The following is a 22920-nucleotide window of genomic DNA, read 5'->3' on the forward strand; positions in this document are numbered from 1 at the left end:
ACTTCTATTCCTCCGGTGTCTGCTGCAGGACCATTAGTATCCGTACAACCTCGGGGACCAGACCCCGGCCTTGCGCTTACAACTTGAAAAGGGTTCTCCTCTAGCCCTGGTCCTTGTTCTCTTACTCTCCTCACGTTCTGGGTCACCCTCCCAGGGCTGTGGGGGTACTCGGTACCGGCCCGGTGTCAGGGGAATGTGTCACAGCAGCGGCGACCCGGTCCATGGCCCTGGGCTCCCAAGTAAATGGGAATGTAGTTAATGGAATAGAATAGTTTGTGACGCCACCTGTGGTGCTCGGCAAGGGAGGTGTTAAGCCGACGCTGCAGACAGATCATCCGGGACAGATGGTGTGGTGCAGTGAGGATGGTATAGCCCTCCACAGGCAGGGCTGTTGTCCCAGGGCAGTGTAGATGTGGGGACACTTAGGTGGTGTAGTGTCCGGCGCAGGGGATGTAGCAGTGTCAGGCAGACGGACGCAGGAAGGAATGGAGGACACCAGGGCATGTAGTTCCAAAGCTTTACTCACAGTCAGTAATGCCCACTTCTGTGCCGTGTCTGCCGGGTCAGGGACTCAGTCAACCTCTAGGCAAGATGGAAAGCTCCCCTCCAACACTCCGCCAACTTATGTGCCTTTCCTGAACGTCTCCTCTATAGCGCCTTTAAGTGTGAAGATCTCCAGTACTGTGGTACTCTGGAGTTCCTCCTGACAGATGTTCCCAAGAACTCTACTTGTACGGCAGACAGCTGTAGTCAGCTTCGGGGACTCCCTTCTCCTGAGTCCCGGCTCTCTATCCAATTGCTGTTGTCCCCCAAGTCTTAGATGGGAGTAGTGCATTTACAGCCAACTACTCCACCGGTGTCTGCTGCAGAACCATAAGTGTCCATACAACCTCGGGGACAGGGCCCCGGCCTTGCGCTGAGAACCTATAGGCAGGGTTCCTCTTCCAAACCACGTCCTCTCTGTTCTCTCTACTCCTTCGTTCCGTACTTGTCTTTCTCTCTCTTATGGAAGCTTAGGTTTCAGTTCTACGTCTTTCTCCTTTTTTTCCCTTTCCTGTGCCAGCTGGCTCAGATCACTGAGGCAGCTGCAGCACTCCTTCCTCCATCCCTTCTTCCAGGGATCCCCACTCCTTCCTAGTGGCTTCCTTCCTCACTGACCTCCAGTCAGACTGACCTGTCATCCTACACTTTCCCACTCTTTTATGTACCAAGCAGGGAACCACCAAAGGTGCTCTGCTACTCTCTAAGCACTGAGCCGCAATGTGGTTGTGCAGAACTACCCTGTTGCGTGTGGGGTGCGAGTGTTGGAGTTTGGAAAGGAGTTCCCACCTTACCTGGATGGTGGGGCACTACACCTTAGGAGAAGGTGCAGTACCTCTGTGGCGACCGAGCCTCAGGGGCGCCACAGTTCCGTGCTAATCCTTCTTCCCAATGGAGAATCAAGCTTCCTTTCTCTGTCTCTTTCCTGTGCCAGCAGACCCAGATCACTGTGGCCTGCTGCAGCACTTCCTTCTTCCATCCCTCTCCCGGGGATCTTCTCTGTCTCACACTCCGTCCGTCTACATCCTCACTCTCTGACTGAGTGAATGACTGACTGACCTCCTCACTCAACTCTTCCCGCTCTTTTATGTGAACTACACTCCACCCACCTCCCAGCACGTTTCATGTTCCAAGCAGGGAGCCACCAAGGGGTGCTATGCTACACTCCAAGTAGGGAGCCGCCGAAGGTGCTTTGCTACACTACTTTGTGGTGTGGGGTACAGGTGTTGGAGCATGGTCAGGAGTCTCCACCTTACCTGGATGGTGGGGTGCCACACCTCAGGAGGAGGTGCAGTAACTCTGTAGCGACTGAACCCTCAGGGGAGCCACACATGGTCCCCCTCCCCCCATTGCTGGTGTGCATGGTCCCCCTCCCCCATTGCTGGTATGCATGGTCCCCCTCACCCCCCTTTGCTGGTATGTATGGTCACCCTCACCCCCCTTTCCTGGTATGCATGGTCCCCCCCCATTGCTGGTATGCATGGTCCCTCTCCCCCCCATTGCTGGTATGCATGGTCCCTCTCCCCCCCATTGCTGGTATGCATGGTCCCTCTCCCCCCCATTGCTGGTATGCATGGTCCCCCTCCCCCCCATTGCTGGTATGCATGGTCCCCCTCCCCCCCATTGCTGGTATGCATGGCCCCCCTCCCCCCATTGCTGGTATGCATGGTCCAGGATAGGGGGGTGAGGGTGACCATGCATACCAGGATAAGGGGGTGAGGGTGACCATGCTTACCAGGAAAGGGAGGTGAGGGGACCATGCATACCAGGAAAGGCGGATGATGGGACCATGCATACCAGGAAAGGGAGGTGAGGAGGCCATGCATACCAGGAAAGAGGGGTGAAGGGACCATGCATACCAGGAAAAGGGGGGGTGAGGGGACCATGCATACCAGGAAAGGGGGGTGACGGGACCATGCATTCCAGGATTGGAGGGTGAGGGGACCATGCATATCTGGATTGGGGGGTAAGAGGACCATGCATATCAGGATTGGGGGTGAGGGGACCATGCATATCAGAATTGAGGCATAAGTGGACCATAAATACCACAAAAGGGGGGTGAGGGGGACCATGCATACCAGGAAAGGGGGGTGAGGGGGACCATGCATACCAGGAAAGGGGGGTGAGGGGACCATGCTTACCAGGAAAGAGGGGTGAGAGGACCATGCATACCAGGATTGGAGGGTGAGAGGCCCATGCATTCCAGGATTGGGGGGTGAGAGGACCATGCATATCAGGATTGGGGGGTGCATTATTGCATTATTATTAAAACTTCATAAATAAACTACATACATATTCTCGAATACCCGATGCATTAGAATCGGGCCACCATCTAGTAATGTATAATAAACCTAATATCCCGGCTTGTTGTACTGCTCACTAGAATGTATAAAGCCGTAATAACTCGACTTGTTATATTGCTGAATATAATAGCCGTCTCCTCTCCTCCCCCAGCGGTTCCAGAGGATGCTGTCTTGGTTACACTCTTCTCCAATGTGAACCTGACGTGTGCAGGGTGTGAGGGTCGAGTATCCTGGAGCCATAGAAGCCTACATAGAAATCAAAGACCACTACACCAGACAGAAGGCAGCCATCTTGTCCTGAGCTCTGTGGTGTATGAGAACGAGGGAAGCTACACGTGTTATAGGGACGATGCCTCTGTGTGCTCTGTGGAAATGCTGGTGAAAGGTGAGTAGACATCGGGAGGCGTGGCATCACAGTGCTGGAGACTCCTCTCTGCCCTCAACACAGCATGATATCCTCAGTTCCCACAGTACATTCCCCTCACACACATGTACCCACTGCACATTTCCTGCACCCACTGTATGGCGTCCCAACAGTACACCCAACCGCACAGTCTTATGTCCCCACAGCACATTCCCCACACACAATATGATGTCCCCACAACACATTCCCTCCACAGACAGTATGATGTCCCCACAGTACATTCCCTCCACACACAGTATGTCAGCCCCCCCCCCCGCAATAAAGGAATACATAAAGGGGGGGTCCCATGGCCATGCGAGCCGTAATAATATTTATTTATTGTTTTAATTTTAATTAAAAAAAAAATGGGTTAAAAGTGGGCTGGGCGCCCTCAGTATGGTTTGTGGAGAAGGGCATATCTGGTTTCTGACTGGTTTCCTTGGCGACGTTTTAACGGGCCAGGATTGGCTGGAGAAATTTGTCGGTTTTTCTGTGTTTATAAAAAGCCCTGCACTGGCAGTTTTTACCTCAGACAACATTTTCCTGAAGAAAGAAGATTCCCCCTCCCTAATTTTCAGATTATCTGTCGTGATGTTTTATTGTGGGAAAATCGCCCGATAAGGGGCAGATTGTTTCTCAGGTATGGTAATATTGGATAATTTTATGGAATTATTTATTTAACGGTTTGGTTTTTATTTATTATTAACCCAAAATAAACTCACGGCCACTTTTCTTCCATTATTAAAGTGTGTGGTGTCATTTATTTACTGATATCGGTCCTGTGGGGCCATGATGTCCTCACAGCGTATTCCCTCCACACACAGTATGATGAGCCCACAATGCATTCTTTCCACAGACACTACGATGTCTCCACAGTACATTCTCTCACACACAGTATGATATCCTCACAGTAGATTCCTCCACACACAGTATGGTGTCCCCACAGTACATTCCCCCACACAGTATGATGTCTCCACAGTACATTCCCCCATACACGGTATGATGCCCCCACAGTACATTCCCCCACACACAGTATGATGCCCCCACAGTACATTCCCCCACACACAGTATGATGTCCCCACAGTACATTCCCCACACACAATATGACGTCCCCACAGTACATTCCCCCATACACGGTATGATGCCCCCACAGTACATTCCCCCACACACAGTATGATGCCCCCACAGTACATTCCCCCACACACAGTATGGTGTCCCCACAGTACATTCCCCCACACACAGCATGATGTCCCCACAGTACATTCCCCCATACACAATATGACGTCCCCACAGTACATTCCCCCATACACGGTATGATGCCCCCACAGTACATTCCCCCACACACAGTATAATGCCCCCACAGTACATTCCCCCACACACAGTATGGTGTCCCCACAGTACATTCCCCCATACACGGTATGATGCCCCCACAGTACATTCCCCCACACACAGTATGATGCCCCCACAGTACATTCCCCCACACACAGTATGGTGTCCCCACAGTACATTCCCCCACACACAGCATGATGTCCCCACAGTACATTCCCCCACACAGTATGATGTCTCCACAGTACATTCCCCCTTACACAGTATGATGCCCCCACAGTACATTCCCCCATACACAGTATGATGCCCCCACAGTACATTCCCCCACACACAGTATGATGCCCCCACAGTACATTCCCCCACACACAGTATGATGCCCCCACAGTACATTCCTCCACACACAGTATGGTGTCCCCACAGTACATTCCCCGCACACAATATGATGTCCCCACAGTACATTTCCCCACGCAGTATCATGTCTCCACAGTACATTCCCCCACACACAGTACGATGCCCCCACACACGGTATGATGCCCCCACAGTACATTCCCCCCCACACAGTATGAAGTGCCCACAGTACATTCCTCCACACACAGTATGGTGTCACCACAGTACATTCCCCCACACACAGCATGATGTCCCCACAGTACATTCCCCCACACAGTATGATGTCTCCACAGTACATTCCCCCATACACGGTATGATGCCCCCACAGTACATTCCCCCACACACAGTATGATGCCCCCACAGTACATTCCTCCACACACAGTATGGTGTCCCCACAGTACATCCCCCACACAGTATGATGTCCCCACAGTACATTCCCCGCACACAATATGATGTCCCCACAGTACATTTCCCCACGCAGTATCATGTCTCCACAGTACATTCCCCCACACACAGTATCATGCCCCCACAGTACGATGCCCCCACACACGGTATGATGCCCCCACAGTACATTCCCCCACACACAGTATGATGTGCCCACAGTACATTCCTCCACACACAGTATGGTGTCCCCACAGTGCATTCCCTCCACACACAGTATGATGTCCCCACAGTACATTCGCCCACACACAGCATGATGTCCCCATAGTACATTCCCCCACACAGTATGATGTCTCAACAGTACATTCCCCCCACACACGGTATGATGCCCCCACATTACATTCCCCCACACACAGTATGATGCCCCCACAGTACATTCCCCCATACACAGTATGATGTCCCCACATTACATTCCCCCACACACAGTATGATGTGCCCACAGTACATTCCTCCACACACAGTATGGTGTCCCCACAGTACATTCCCTGTTAGGAATCTGGTTTCTGACACGTCTATACAGAAACCCAGATTCTCACATGCTGCAGTCTCTTGCCCATCTGCTGCAGCAGAAGGGATTGCTGAGGAGATTGTCTCACAACAACTGTCTCCAGAGGCTGTCCTTTATTCCATCTATTGGGCATGCTCACGGGACGAGCTCCTATTGGACTTCAGGGGTCAGGTGTTCAGGTCCTGCTCCGGATCCTATTGGCTCTTCCTGGACTCCTGGAGATTTCCGGAAGGTCCCGTGCGCTATAAAAAGTGCGCATGGCCGTTCCGCCATGCGCTAGTGTAGTCTTACTTGCTGCTGTATGTTTGTTGATGGATGCATGGACTGGTGAATGACTCATTTGAAACCCCCATTGCTTGGTTATTACGAATGTGTGAGTGTTTGAGTCAGAGCCAGTATTAGCGCCATTGCTCCAGCGCTCAGCAGCTAGCGTCATCTTGCTCCTGCTTGACAGCGGCGTTTCTACAGTGGCTTAGTTATTGTTGCGCTGCAGTCGCAGCACTAGGTGCGTTCTCACGTGCAACGTCCTATTCCCCAGACATCCACGGTAGGTCTAGACGGAGTTGGTGCCGTCAGCTAGGGCCACTCCGGTGACCACATACCGCGTCTGTGTTGCTGAGCTCCTGTGACATTTAAACAGTCTCAGCGTTATTGCACATGTGTATATGCTTGCAGCTCTGTGTGTGCAACAGAGCTTGTGTATGCTTGCAGCTCTGTGTGTGCAACAGAGCTAGTGCATGCTTGCAGCTCTATGAGTGAAACAGAGCTCAGTTTGTGTGCATATCCTAGCAGCTCTGTGAGTGCAACAGAGCTTGCTCAGTGCACCTGGGTGAAGTCTGAACCCTGTGCACTCTACCGCCAGATACCTTCTGCCACCACCTAGCAGCGGTCTTACCATCTACCGCACGGTGGACGCACTTTATTTATAATTTTATTTAGTGCGTTCTACCGCTCCTAACATTCCCCGCACACAATATGATGTCCCCACAGTACATTTCCCCACGCAGTATCATGTCTCTACAGTACATTCCCCCACAGTATGATGCCCCCACACGGTATGATGTCCCCACAGTACATTCCCCCACACAGTATGATGTCCCCACAGTACATTCCCCCACACAGTATGGTGTCCCCACAGTACATTCCCCCACACACAGTATGATGTCTCCACAGTACATTCCCCCACACACAGTATGATGTCCCCACAGTACATTCCCCCACACACAGTATGATGTCCCCACAGTACATTCCCCCACACACAGTATGGTGTCCCCACAGTACATTCCCCCACACACAGTATGGTGTCCCCACAGTACATTCCCCCACACACAGTATGGTGACCCCACAGTACATTCCCCCAGACACCGTATGATGCCCCCACAGTACGATGCCCCCACACACGGTATTATGCCCCCACAGTACATTCCTCCACACACAGTATGATGCCCCCACAGTACATTCCTCCACACACAGTATGGTGTCCCCACAGTACTTTCCCCCACACACAGTATGATGTCTCCACAGTACATTCCTCCACACACAGTATTGTGTCCCCACAGTACATTCCCCCACACACAGTATGATGCCCCCACAGTACGATGCCCCCACACACGGTATGATGCCCCCACAGTACATTCCCCCACACACAGTATGATGCCCCCACAGTACATTCCTCCACACACAGTATGGTGTCCCCACAGTACATTCCCCACACACAATATGACGTCCCCACAGTACATTTCCCCACGCAGTATCATGTCTCCACAGTACATTCCCCCACACACAGTATGATGCCTCACAGTACGATGCCCCCACAGTACATTCCCTCACTCCATTATATGCATTTACAACTGTCTTGATGACAAACCTCAACCTATCAAGACAATTTGTCAAATTCAGATTTAGGTGGTATACAGTCATGGCCAAAAGTATTGACACCCCTGCAATTCTGTCAGATAATATTCAGTTTCTTCCTGAAAATGATTGCAAACACAAATTCTTTGGTATTATTATCTTCATTTAATTTGTCTTAAATGAAAAAACATAAAAGAGAATGAAGCAAAAAGCAAAACATTGATCATTTCACACAAAACTCCAAAAATGGGCCGGACAAAAGTATTGGCACCCTCAGCCTAATACTTGGTTGCACAACCTTTAGCCAAAATAACTGCGACCAACTGCTTCCGGTAACCATCAATGAGTTTCTTACAATGCTCTGCTGGAATTTTAGACCATTCTTCTTTGGCAAACTACTCCAGGTCCCTGATATTAGAAGGGTGCCTTCTCCAAACTGCCATTTTTAGATCTCTCCACAGGTGTTCTATGGGATTCAGGTCTGGACTCATTGCTGGCTACCTTAGAAGTCTCCAGTGCTTTCTCTCAAACCATTTTCTAGTGCTTTTTGAAGTGTGTTTTGGGTCATTGTCCTGCTGGAAGACCCATGACCTCTGAAGTAGACCCAGCTTTCTCAAACTGGGCCCTATATTATGCTGCAAAATTTGTTGGTAGTCTTCTGACTTCATAATGCCAAGCACACGGTCAAGCAGTCCAGTGCCAGAGGCAGCAAAGCAACCCCAAAACATCAGGGAACCTCCGCCATGTTTGACTGTAGGGACCGTGTACTTTTCTTTGAATGCCTCTTTTTTCTCCTGTAAACTCTATGTTGATGCTTTTGCCCTAAAAGCTCTACTTTTGTCTCATCTGACCAGAGAACATTCTTCCAAAATGTTTTAGGCTTTTTCAGGTAAGTTTTGGCAAACTCCAGCTTGGCTTTTTTATGTCTCGGGGTAAGAAGTGGAGTCTTCCTGGGTCTCCTACCATACAGTCCCTTTTCATTCAGATGCCGACGGATAGTACGGGTTGACACCGTTGTACCCTCGGACTGCAGGGCAGCTTGAACTTGTTTGGATGTTAGTGGAGGTTCTTTATCCAACATCCGCACAATCTTGCATTGAAATCTCTTGTCAATTTTTCTTTTCCGGCCACATCTAGAGAGGTTAGCCACAGTGCCATGGGCTTTAACCTTCTTGATGACACTGCGCACGGTAGACACAGGAACATTCTGGTCTTTGGAGAAGGACTTGTAGCCTTGATATTGCTCATGCTTCCTCACAATTTGGTTTCTCAAGTCCTCAGACAGTTCTTTGGTCTTCTTTCTTTTCTCCATGCTCAATGTGGTACACACAAGGACACAGGACAGAGGTTGAGTCAACTTTAATCCATGTCAACTGGCTGCAAGTGTGATTTAGTTATTGCCAACACCTGTTAGGTGCCACAGGTAAGTTATAGGTGCTGTTAATTACACAAATTAGAGAAGCATCACATGATTTTTCGAACAGTGCCAATACTTTTGTCCACCCTCTTTGTTATGTTTGGTGTGGAATTATATCCAATTTGGCTTTAGGACAATTCTTTTTGTGTTTTTTCATTTAAGACAAATTAAATGAAGATAATAATACCAAAGAATTTGTGTTTGCAATCATTTTCAGGAAGAAACTGAGTATTATCTGACAGAATTGCAGGGGTGTCAATACTTTTGGCCATGACTGTATATTCTAGCCTACTGATTGTGTCTTTTGATATTTGGAAACCACAAAGGCTCTAAGAAGTTAAGACTAATATAGCGATGATTCACCGGAAGGGGAGGAGCTTACACAGGGGGGCAATTTATTACTAATTATTCCTGAGGTCATGTGATTTTCTCCACTCATCCACAGATGAACCTCAAAAGGACACAAGACTCTCCTGCTACCACCGACATCCCACCCATAATATCACCTGTGAGTGGAGCCCCACAGAACTACTCCACCCATTTTCCACCGTCACCCTCGTAAGAGTCAGGTGAGTGCACTGAGATAAAGGTATCACACATAAGGGACTTAAGCCCCCGTCACACACAGCAATCTCGCTAGCGAGATCGCTGCTGAGTCACAAGTTTTGTGATGCAACAGCGATCTCACCAGCGAGATCGCTGTGTGTGACAATGACCAGCGACCGCCCCCCTGCCGGTTATCGCTGATCGTCCTGGAATAGCCAGGACATTTTTTTGATCGCTGGTCTCCCGCTGGCCAACACGCATCGCTGTGACAGGTGGGAGATCAGCGATCAGCGCGCTGGTAACTAAGGTGAACGCAGGGTTTCTAAGCACTGGGCGGTGCTTAGAAACCCGATGTGTACCTTAGTTACCAGCTCCCTGCATCAGCACGCTGGTAACTAAAGTACACAGCGACGCCGCGCCCTCGTCGCTGGTGCTGATCGCTGGTGAAGCTGTCAGTTTGACAGCTCACCAGCGATCATGTAGCAACTCACCAGCGATCCTGACAAGTTGATATCGTTGTCGGGATCGCTGGTGAGTCGCTATGTGTGACGGGACCCTTAGATATAAAGCTCAGCAGAAGGTATCACACATGATAGGATTAGATACACAGGAGCTCAGTAGTGATGTGTGATACTAGTCTGCTGTGATGTGTGATACTCGGAGGCTGTGATGTGGGATTTATCGGAGGCTGTGACATTGATATTTGGAGGCTGTGATGTGTGATACTCGGTGGCTATGATGTGTGATACTTGGAGGCTGTGATCTGTGATACTCAGTAGCTGTGATGTGTGATAATCGGAGGCTGTTATGTGTGATACTTGGAGGCTGTGATGTCTGATACTCGGTGGCTGTGATGTGTGATAATCGGAGGTTGTGACATGTGGTACTTGGAGGCTGTGATGTGTGATACTCGGTGGCTGTGATGTGTGATACTCGGTGGCTGTGATGTGTGATACTCGGTGGCTGTGATGTGTGATACTCGGTGGCTGTGACGTGTGATACTTGGAGGCTGTGTTGTTTGGTACTCAGTGGCTGTGATGTGTGATGCTCGGTGGCTGTGATGTGTGATACTCAGTGGTTGTGATGTGAGTTACTCGGAGGCTATGATGTGTGATACTCAGTGGCTGTGATGTGTGATACTTGGTGGCTGTGATGTGTGATACTTGGTGGCTGTGATGTGTGATAATCGGTGGCTGTGATGTGTGGTACTCAGTGGCTGTGATGTGTGATACTCAGTGGTTGTGATGTGAGATACTCGGTGGCTGTGATGTGTGATACTCGGTGGCTGTGATGTGTGGTACTCAGTGGCTGTGATGTGTGATACTCAGTGGTTGTGATGTGAGATACTCGGTGGCTATGATGTGTGATAATCGGAGGCTGTGTTGTGTGATACTTGGAGGCTGTGATGTGTGATACTCAGTAGCTGTGATGTGTGCTAATGGGAGGCTGTTATGTGTGATACTCGACGGCTGTGATGTGTGATAATCGGAGGTTGTGACATGTGATAATTGGAGGCTGTGATGTGTGGTACTCAGTGGCTGTGATGTGTGATACTCGGTGGCTGTGATGTATGATACTTGGAGGCTGTGACATATGATACTTGGAGGCTGTGTTGTTTGGTACTCAGTGGCTGTGATGTGTGATACTCAGTGGCTATGATGTGTGATACTCAGTGACTGTGATGTGTGACACTTGGTGGCTGTGAATTGTGACACTCAGTAGCTGAAATGTGTGATACTTGGAGGCTGTGATGTGTGATACTCGGCTGTGATGTGTGACACTGTGACCCTCGGTAGCTGTGAAGTGTGGTACTCATTGGCTGTGATGTGTGACTCTCGTTGGCTGTGATGTATGACACTCGGTAGCTGTGAAGTGTGATACTCAGTGGCTGTGATGTGCGATACTTGGAGGCCGTGATGTGTGATACTCGGCAGCTGTGATGTGTGATTCTCGGTGGCTGTGATGTGTGATAATCGGAGGTTGTGACATGTGATACTTGGAGGCTGTAATGTGTGGTACTCAGTGGCTGTGATCTGTGATACTTGGTGGCTGTGCTGTGTGACACTCGGTAGCTGTGATGTGTGATACTCGATGGCTGTGATGTGTGATACTCGATGGCTGTGATGTGTGATACTCGATGGCTGTGATGTGTGATACTCTGTGGCTGTGATGAGTGATACTCTGTGGCTGTGATGTGTGATACTCTGGCTGTGATGTGTGATACTCTGTGATACTCTGTGGCTGTGATGTGTGATACTCTGTGGCTGTGATGTGTGATACTCGGTGGCTGTGATGTGTGATAATCAGAGGCTGTGTTGTGTGATACTTGGAGGCTGTGATGTATGATACTCAGTGGTTGTGATGTGTGATAATCGGAGGCTGTAATGTGTGATACTCGGAGGCTGTAATGTGTGATACTCGGAGGCTGTGATGTGTGATTCTCGGTGGCTGTGATGTGTGATTCTCGGTGGCTGTGATGTGTGATACTCGGTGGCTGTGATGTGTGATACTCGGTGGCTGTGATGTGTGATACTCGGTGGCTGTGATGTGTGATACTCGGTGGCTGTGATGTGTGATACTCGGTGGCTGTGATGTGTGACACTCGGTAGCTGTGATGTGTGATACTTGGAGGCTGTGATGTGTGGTACTCGATGGCTGTGATGTGTGATACTCGGTCGCGTTCATGTGTGATAATCGGAGGCTATGACATGTGATACTTAGAGGCTGTGTTGTGTGGTACTCAGTGGCTATGATGTGTGATACTCTGTGGCTGTGATGTGTGACACTCGGTGGCTATGATGTGTGACACTCGATAGCTGTGATATGTGATACTTGAAGGCTGTTGTGGCGCCCCTGAGGCTCAGTCGCCACAGAAGTACTGCACCTTCTCCTAAGGTGTGTTGCCCCACCATCCAGGTAAGTTGGAGGCTCCTGACCATGCTCCAACACTTGCACCCCCACACAATAGAGTAGTTCAGCACAACCACATTGCTGCTCCTTGCTTAGAGAGAAGCAGAGCACCTTTGGTGGTTCCCTGCTTGGAACACTAGACGTGCTGGAAGGTGGGTGGAGTTGAGAACATATAAAAGAGCGGGATGGTTTAGGATTACAGGTTAGTCTGACAGGAGGTCAGTGAGGAAGGGAGCCACTCGGGAGGAGTGGGGATCCCTGGAAGAAGGGATGGAGGAAGGATTTCTGCAGCTGCCTCAGTGACCTGAGCCAGCTGGTACGGGAAAGGAAAGGAAAGAAGGAGAAGGACATTGACCTGAAGCCTGAGCTTCCATAGAAGGAAAGGACAAGTACGGAACGTAGGAGTAAAAGGGAACACAGAGGACGTGGGTTAGAGGAAAAACCCTGCCTAGAAGTTCTAAGCGCAAGGCCGGGGCCTGGTCCCCGAGGTTGTATGAACACTAATGGTTCTGCAGCAGACACCGGTGGAGTAGTGGGCTGTAAATGCACTACTCCCATCTAAGACTTGAGGTCACAACAGCAATATGGATAGAGAGCCGGGACTTAGGAGTAGAGAGTCCCTGAAGCAGGCTACAGCTGTCTGCCGTGCAAGTAGAGTTCTTGGGAACATCTGTCAGGAGGAACTCCAGAGTACCACGGTACTGGAGATCTTCACACTTAAAGGCGCTACAGAGACGTTCAGGAAAGGCACATAAGTTGGCGGTGTGTGGAAGGGAGCTTTCCATCTTGCCTGGAGGTTGATTGGGCCCCTGACCCGGAGGACACGGCACAGAAGCGGGCACTACAGACTGTGAGTAAAGCTTTGGAACTACATGCCCTGGTGTCCTCCATTCCTTCCTGCGTCCGTCTGCCTGACACTGCTACATCCCCTGCGCCAGACACTACATCACCTAAGTGTCTCCACATCTACACTGCCCTGGGACAACAGCCCTGCCTGTGGAGGGCTATACCATCATTGCTGCACTACACCATCTGTCCCGGAGGATCTGCATGCAGCGTCGGCTTAACACCTCCCTTGCCGAACACCACAGGTGGCGTCACGAACTATTACATTTAACATCCACATCTTCCTATTACTTGGGCGCCCAGGGCCACGGTCCGGGTCACCGCCACCGTGACACATCCCACTGATACCGGCCCGGTACCGAGTACTCCACGGCCCTGGGAGGGTGACCCACTGTGATGTGTGATACTTGGTGGCTGTGATGTGTGGTAATTGGTGACTGTAATGTTTGCTTGGAGGCTGTAATGTGTGACACTCAGTGGCTGTGAAGTGTGACACTGTGACCCTCGATGGCTGTGATGTATGACACTCGGTAGCTGTGATGTGTGATACTTGGAGGCTGTGAATTGTACTCGTTGGCTGTGATGTGTGACTCTCGTTGGCTGTGATGTGTGACATTCGGTAGCTGTGATGTGTGACACTCGGTAGCTGTGATGTGTGACACTCGGTGGCTGTGATGTGTGATACTTGGAGGCTGTGATGTGTGATACTCGGCGGCTGTGATGTGTGATACTCGGCGGCTGTGATGTGTGATAATCGGAGGTTGTGACTTGATACTTGGAGGCTGTGATGTGTGACGCTCGGTGGATGTGATGTATGACACTCGGTAGCTGTGATGTGTGATACTTGGAGGCTGTGCTGTGTGATACTTGGTGGCTGTGATGTGTGGTACTCAGTGACTGTAATGTTTGATACTTGGAGGCTGTGATGTGTGACACTTGGTAGCTGTGATGTGTGATACTTGGAGGCTGTGATATGTGATACTTGGAGGCTGTGATGTGTGGTACTCGGTGGCTGTGATGTGTGGTACTCAGTGGCTGTGATGTGTGATACTCGGTGGCTGTGATGTGTGATACTTGGAGGCTGTGATGTGTGGTACTCAGTTGCTGTGATGTGTAATACTCGGTGGCTGTGATGTGTGATACTTGGAGGCTGTGATGTGTGGTACTCAGTGGCTGTGATGTGTGACGCTCGGTGGCTGTGATGTGTGACGCTCGGTGGCTGTGATGTGTGACGCTCGGTGGCTGTGATGTGTGACGCTCGGTGGCTGTGATGTGTGACGCTCGGTGGCTGTGATGTGTGACGCTTGGTTGCTGTGATGTGTGGTACTCAGTGACTGTAATGTTTGATACTTGGAGGCTGTGATGTGTGACACTCGGTGGCTGTGATGTGTGACACTGTGACCCTTGGTGGCTGTGATGTGTGACACTCGGTAGCTTTCATGTGTGACACTTGGAGGCTGTGAAGTGTGGTACTCGGTGGCTGTGATGTGTGTTACTTGGTGGCTGTGATGTGTGTTACTCGGTGGCTGTGATGTGTGTTACTCGGTGGCTGTGATGTGTGATACTCGGTGGCTGTGATGTGTGATACTCGGTGGCTGTGATGTGTGATACTTGGCCACTGTGATGTTGACACTCAGGGCCGTCAGTGTTTACTACCCTTACTGGGGTATGGGGCCCGATGAGCAGAAGCAAAGAGGGGAGCCCGGGCTGTAAAATATTTCACCGACTGTTTTTAAACAATATTTTACCTCACAAAATGTATCCTCTGCCTTCTCCTGCTGTAATGTCAGTATTGTCTTTTGCTTCCTCCCCTGCCCAGAAGCTGTGGTATGTTCTGTACACGGTCAGACACAGGAAACAGCACAGGGGGGAGACAGCTCAAACGGGGCAGCACATGAGTGGAGAACACAGTACAGGAAGGAGAGAGACAGCAGACGAGGGGGATAGCACATGGGGTAGACAGGTCAAAGAAGAGTGCACAGACGGGAGAAGTCAGCACATGGGGAAAGAGAGAGTGATAGGTGAGTGAGCACATGGGTGGAGATATTCTCCACGCTGCAAAGCCTGTCCCCATCGTGACATTACCACCCTCCATCCAGTCATAAAATGATAAATAAACAGAAGCTGCTTTTCTAGTAGTCTAGTCATCATTAACAGAAATAAACGCTTGAAATATATCACCCTGTTTCTAATGTCTCTACTGTATATAATATGAGTTTCACTTTTTGTATTTAAGAACAAAAATTAACGTTTTAATGATATTCTAATTTTGTGAGAAGCCCTGTTGTGAACTCTCTTGATCTGACTTCTGAGTCGGGGCTCCCTCTGGTGGTTACAGCATGTAGTGGAGCTGATCGTATTGACAGAGGTCTATCACCTGAAGAAGATGATTGGAAGTCAGGGGTTACTGACTGGGAGGATTTAAGTGAGCAAGCTTCCTTCAGTTGCTGCTGGTGATTTGTTTGTCTTCCTGTGCATTGTGAAGTCTGCCTTTTCCCCTCCTTGGTCTTGCATCATTCAGATAAGTTATTTGTTTGTTGAATGTTTTGCATTTGATATAGTTTTTGCCTTTCTCTGCTTTCTGCTTTGCTGTGTGGGTTCAGCATTATTTCCTGCTGGGATTTGTGCTGGACCCCACTCAAATGTCCCAGCTTATGTCATTCTGTTCAGTCCTCTGTTATATTAGTATCTTTTGCTTTGCTTCCAGTTCACAACAGAATGCTGATCTAGCAGGGGAGAGGTCGTGTGGCCTCAGTGTTTTTGTATATCAGATGTGTTGGATTTTTTAGGGTTTTTGCGTGATTGCAGACAGTATCTTTTCTGTCCTGTCCTATCTAGACAGTTTGGGCCTCATTTGCTTACTCTATTTTCTGCCTGCGTTTGTTCCTCATCTTGTCTCACCGACAATATATGTTTGGGGGCTATCTATTCCTTTGGGGTTCTACTCTGGGGCAGTTTAGCTTTCCCCTTTCTTGCTTTAGGCTTAGTTATCTCTTTGGCTGTGCCGAGGCGTCTAGGGCATCGTAGGCACGTCCCACAGCTAATGCTAGTTGTGTTGTTAGGTTTAGGGGTCTGCAATCCGCTAAGTTGCCAACCTTTCTGGTTTTCTGGTTGCTTAGCTAATTCCCCGGTAATCCTCCTCGGTGACCGAATCATAACAAAGCCCCTATATATACATACATACTGTATGTCCAATGTCAATATCTCCAAACAGGCAAAAGAGCAGCTTCCATAAATGTACAAAAAATAGACTACAATGTGACACTCGGCGGCTGTGATGTGTGATATTCAGTGGCTGTGATGTGTAATGTTCGGTTGTGGTGTGTATGACACTCGTTGGCTGTGATGTGTGACACTCGGCGGCTGTGATGTGTGATATTCAGTGGCTGTGATGTGTAATGTTTGGTTGTGGTGTGTGTATGACACTTGGCGTCTGTGATGTGAGCCACTCGGCGGCTGTGATGTGTGATATTTAGTGGCTGTGATGTGTGATACTCGGCGACTGCAATGTATAATACTCGGTTGTGGTGTGTGTATGACTCTCGGGGGGCTGTGATGTGTGATACTCAGCTTCTGTGATGTGTGATACTCGGCGGCTGTGAGACACTTATCGGTTGTGATGTATGATACTTGACGACTGATGTATGATATTTGGTGGTTGTGATGTGTGATGCTCAGGGCTGCCACTAGGAATTTCGGGCCTCATACTGGCAAAATTTTCGGGGCCACTTGAAACTCCGCCCAGGCTCTACCCAGCCCCGTCTCCACCCCTCGAACCTTCCAAAGTCCCACCACTCTCTCTTGGAACAACTCCACTTCTGCACCATGTCCTCACAAATCACACATTAACAGTTCCCATTACCACATACATAGCCAGCAGCTTTTGCTTTGGCCAAAAGATTTTTTAATCCGCCACCACGACAAAGTAGACTCTTTTGGTCAGGCCCTACTCTACTGTAACTTACTAAACATTTGCTAAAATATCCAATACAATTTCGGTATATTTTTATTTATTTTCCCATTTTTAAAATTACCAACAAAGTAACATACAAAGGACAAATACCACCGGACCATGACCAGCCACCATATTACCACCACATGGTGAACTAAAATCCCATATACAAGGAACAAATACCATCACGCCATGACCAGACCACATTTTACCACCACATAGTGACCGGGGCCCCACTCCAGGCCCACTCTGGTCATCAGGCCCCATCCAGTAAGGGCAGTAATGCCCTGATAGCGCCCCTGCTTAGGTCAGTGGGTTTGGGAAGGATACTTATATTATAAAGTTTTCGGGAATATTAGGAATAATTAAGGTATATAAAAGAATTGTCCAGCTGAAAAAAGTGTATGGCCGGGGTCACACGAGTGATGATTCTCTCATGTGAGAGAATCAGCTTAATTACGCTACTGACACTCAGCTCAAACTCTCATCCAAGTGTCATCTGATTCTCTTGCATGAAATAATCGGAGCACATTGAGAAGACAGGGAACTTAATTTCTCCATCTTCTCCATTGTCTGAGGTCGTGGATTCAGACTGCACTCAGCTGACAGCTGAGTGCAGCCTGATGTTTCACACTCATCCATAGATTTCAATGGGTCCGTGTGATCCGAATTCCAAAGCCACTCATGGCGTGCTGCAGATTATTTTTCCACAGACGAATTCGGTCTGTAGAAAAAAATCACAGATCTGCGATGCCGCATAGTATAACACTGTGCTGAGTGTTATGCAATAAAACATCACATAGCGCTCAGCTGTGTTATACGCTTGTGTGAGCGAGGACTAAGAGCCTTCATTTCCCTGCAGATCTTCTCTCATTAGCCTCTCATGCTGGAGTCAGTTACTCAGTTACTTTTCTGTAATACTGTGGAATTTTTGCATACTTTTAGGGTATGTGCACACATTGCGGATTCTGCTGTGGATTTTTCCACACAAATTTCACTGAATCCGCCAGTAAAATGACCTGTGTTTTACCTGAGGATTTTTTGCAGATTTCCACAGCGTTTTTACACTTGTGGATTCCTATAATAAAAGAGGTTTAAAAATGCTGCGGATCCGCACAAAGAAGTGACATGCTGCAGATTTAAAGCCGCAGCATGTGCATAACAGTTTTGGTTTTAGATAGACTTTTGGGCTATGTGCACACGTAGTGAAACGTGCAGTGGATTTTTCTGTGCGGATTTGGAAAAATCCGCAGGTCAAAAGACCTGCGGATTAGCCTGCGGTTTCACACCTCTACAATGGAGAAAGTGTGTAACCTCTGCGAATTTGGCACAAAGAATTGACATGCTGCGGATTTGAACCCGCGGAAAAATCCGCAGCATGTGCACTGTGTTTTTCATTTTCCATTGAAAACATTGGTACTGTACAGTGCAGCTTAGCTGCGGTTCCACAGAGCCAAAACCGCTGCGGATCCGCAGCAGAATCCGCAACATGTGCACATGGCCTAAGGGTACAACGCAGCAGAATCTGCCATGTGTGCATATACCCTAACTTATACTTTGTTTGTGATTATAGTGTGTGGTTAGGGTTACATAACATCTCTGGGAGATGCTATAAATCCTGATGAGCAGTGTCCTGGCCCCCTGTCCAGAGAAGGATAAGGCTGTTGTGCCCCCTCTGCCCCTGACAGGACACCACAGCTCCATTCTGAAGACTGAAGTTTTTTTACATAAGTTTGGAGAGTAAATGCAGGGAATCCTGAGAGGGGGCTGCTGTGTCCTGTCAGGGGGCAGGCTGTGCTCAGCGGTCTTATGCTTCTCTGTAGGAGGTGAGGGGGTCACTCAGCTCTGCTGTTATCTTGGTCTATAGCTGATACAGGCAGGGGTCAGACTCAGGACATAGCAGCGTCCTTCCTTGGTGAGTGGCTGCTGTGCTGATAGTGTGACTGACGCTGTCACTGAGCACACAGCCCACTCACTGAGGATCCATCTGCTACAGGGACTGGACTAGATCCTGGCAAGACACTGGTCATACACTTAAACAACACAGGCTCAGACACTCACCGGGGGACTGAGAGCTGCACTGCTGCTCAGTGACTCACTTGTGACTGTGTGAGGGGAGAATACTATAACTGCACTGCACTAAGCCCGCGCTCAGCCAGGAATGGTTGCTGGAAAGTCCCACCCTCCTGTTGCTCAGCACTGGCTGCCTCTCTCTCTCAGTTGTCTGTCACAATGACTCCTGCTCCCTCCACACACACAGAACGCCGGTTTATGAAAATTCTGAGCGTGGGGCCCCTCCAGCTCCCGGGGCCCCTTACACCAGTAAGGCTAGTAATGCCCTGATGGCGGCCCTGGTGATGCTCGGTTGAGGTTTGCCGTGATTTATGATATTTGGTGGCTGTGATGTGTAATACTTGGTTGTTGTGTGTATGACACTAGCCGGCTGTGATATGTGATACTCGGCGACTGTGATGTATGATATTTAGTGGCTGTGATGTGTGATACTCGGCAGCTGCGATGGGTGATACTCGCCTTCTGTGATGTGTGATACTCGTCAGTTGTGATGTATGATACTTGGAGACTGAGATGTGTGATATTGAGCCGGTGTGATGTCTGATATTCAGCAGCAGTGATGTATGATATTCAGTGGCTGTGGTGTGTGACACTCGGCTGGTGTGATGTGTAATACTCGGTTGTGGTGTGTGTATAACACTTGCGGCTGTGATGTGTGATATTCAGTGGCTGTAATGTGTAAAACTCGGTTGTGGCTTGTGAAAGACACTCGGCGGCTGTGTTGTGTGATACTCGGCGGCTGTGATGTGTAATACTCAGTTGTGGTTTGTGTATGACACTCAGCGGCTGTGGTATATGATATCCGGTGGTGACGTCTTTACTACTCTTGCAGGTTCTTGCAGCACCCGCTGTTTTCCCCCTGCACGTATGATGGCGGACGCCGGACCTTCTTCTGCTCTTCGCTGTACAATGAGGGAGACTCCAGTAAACAGATTTTCTTCCTGTGTGTGCGCGGGCGCACTGACAGTGCCAGAGTTGCGGGCCTGGAGGCTGATGTCAGGGATCTCTGTACGCTCTATTACCATGTGCCAGTATAATGGGGGCTGATTACATCCAGTGCTAGATGGGACTGTGTCCGGGGGGGGGGCGTCAGTGTCTGTATGGCCAGGGCAGAAACATGTAATACAACTGCTAAACCAATGTCAACTTCAGGGTAACCGGACACTATGTACAGTGGGCACGGAAAAGTATTCAGACCCCTTTAAAGTTTCCACTCTTTGTTTCATTGCAGTCATTTGGTAAATTCAAAAAAGTTCATTTTTTTTTCTCATTAATGTACACTCTGCACCCCATCTTGACCGGAAAAAACAGAAATGTAGAGAAATTTTTGCAAATTTATTAAAAAAGAAAAACTGAGATATCCCATGGTCATAAGTATTCAGACCCTTTGCTCAGACACTCATTTAAGTCACATGGTGTCCATTTCCTTGTGATCCTCCTTGAGATGGTTCTGCTCCTTCATTGGAGTCCAGCTGTGTTTAATTAAACTGATGGGACTTGATTTGTAAAGGCACACACCTGTCTATATAAGACCTCACAGCTCACAGTGCATGTCAGACCAAATGAGAATTATGAGGTCAAAGGAACTGGCCAAGGAGCTCAGAGACAGAATTGTGGCAAGGCACACATCTGGCCAAGCTTACAAAAGAATTTCTGCAGTACTCAAGGTTCCTAAAGGCCCCGTCTCACATAGCGAGATCGCTAAATGTGACCCGCAGCAGCAACCGGCCCCCTGCTGGATATCGCTGATCGTGCATGAATGTCCTGGGCCATTTTTTTTGTCATCAGCATCCCGCTGGCCAGCATGCATTGCTGTGTTTGATCACTGGATCGTTGCTGCATCGCTGAAGAGATCTGCATGTTTGGCAGCTTACTAGCGATCACTTAGCAACGCACCAGTGATCACTACAGGTCGTATCGTTGTCGGGATCGCTGGTGCGTCGCTAAGTGAAACGGAACCCTAAGAGCACAGTGGCCTCCATAATCCTTAAATGGAAGAAGTTTGGGACCTCCAAAAGTCTTCCTAGACCTGGCAGTTCAGCCAAACTAAGCAATCATGGGAGAAGAGCCTTGGTGAGAGAGGTAAAGAAGAACCCCAAGATCACTGTGGCTGAGCTCCACATATGCAGAAGGGAGATGGGAGAAAGTTCCACAAAGTCTATTATCACTGCAGCCCTCCACCAGTCAGGCCTTTATGGCAGAGTGGCCTGACGGAAGCCTCTCCTCAGTGCAAGACATGAAAGCCCACATAGAGTTTGCTAAAAAAAGATGAAGGACTCCTAAACTATGAGAAATAAGATTATTTGGTCTGATGAGACGAAGATAGAACTTTTTGGTGATAATTCTAAGCGGTGTGTGTGGAGAAAACCAGGCACTGCTCATCACCTGCCCAATACACTCCCAACAGTGAAACATGGTGGTGGCAGCATCATGCTATGGGGGTGTTTTTCAGCTGCAGGGACAGGACGACTGGTTGCAATTGAAGGAAACATGAATGCGGCCAAGTACAGAGATATCCTGCATGAAAACCTCTTCCAGAGTGCTCTGGACCTCAGACTTGGCCGAAGGTTCACCTTCCAATAAGACAATGACCCTAAGCACACAGCTAAAATAACAAAGGAGTGGCTTCAGAACAACTCTGTGACTATTCTTGACTGGCCCAGACAGAGCCCTGACCTAAACCCAATTGAGCATCTCTGGAGAGACCGGAAAATGGCTGTCCACCAACGTTCACCATCCAACCTGATGGAACTGGAGAGGATCTGTAAGGAAGAATGGCAGAGGCTCCCCAAATCCAGGTGTTAAAAACTTGTTGCATCATTCCCAAGAAGACTCATGGCTGTACTAGCTCAAAAGGGTGCTTCTACTCAATACTGAGCAAAGGGTCTGAATACTTATGACCATGAGATATTTCAGTTTTTCTTTTTTAATAAATTTGCAAAAATGTCTACATTTCTGTTTTTTTCAGTCAAGATGGGGTGCAGAGTGTTCATTAATGAGAAATAAAATGAACTTTTTAAAATTTACCAAATGGCTGCAATGAAACAAAGAGTGAACATTTTATAGGGGTCTGAATACATTCCGTACCCACTGTACATAGTACATATAATCATGATAAATAACACCGCCATCTTTATAATAGTGCCATATGGTGTTTTTATACTACCTTCTGACATAATTCTGCCAATTAGTGTATTTGTAATACTGTCATTCATATAATACCACCATACAGTGCCTGTATAATGCTATCACCCAAATAATACTGCCATACAGTGTCTATTTAATACTGTCATCCACATAATGCTGCTATATAGTGTCTATATAATACTGTCAGCCACATAATACTGCCATACAGTGTTTATAAAATACTTTCATCCACATAATGCTGCTATGTAGTGTCCATACAATAATGTA

General features: G+C 48.7%; 1 protein-coding gene across 1 annotated transcript in view; it reads left to right on the forward strand.

Moving 5' to 3' along the window:
- IL6R (interleukin 6 receptor) overlaps positions 1-22920 on the forward strand; it is a 73756-nt gene that overhangs the window by 15379 nt on the left and 35457 nt on the right. The window contains exons 2-4 of the mRNA XM_073566841.1: positions 2995-3228; positions 9625-9748; positions 20339-20514. Of these exons, the coding sequence (XP_073422942.1) occupies positions 2995-3228; positions 9625-9748; positions 20339-20514 (534 nt within the window). The remainder of the gene's footprint in view (positions 1-2994; positions 3229-9624; positions 9749-20338; positions 20515-22920) is intronic.

This window comes from Dendrobates tinctorius, unplaced genomic scaffold (genome assembly GCF_039654945.1).
Source record: "Dendrobates tinctorius isolate UK_male_01 unplaced genomic scaffold, ASM3965494v1 ptg000019l, whole genome shotgun sequence".
NCBI lineage: Eukaryota > Metazoa > Chordata > Amphibia > Anura > Dendrobatidae > Dendrobates > Dendrobates tinctorius.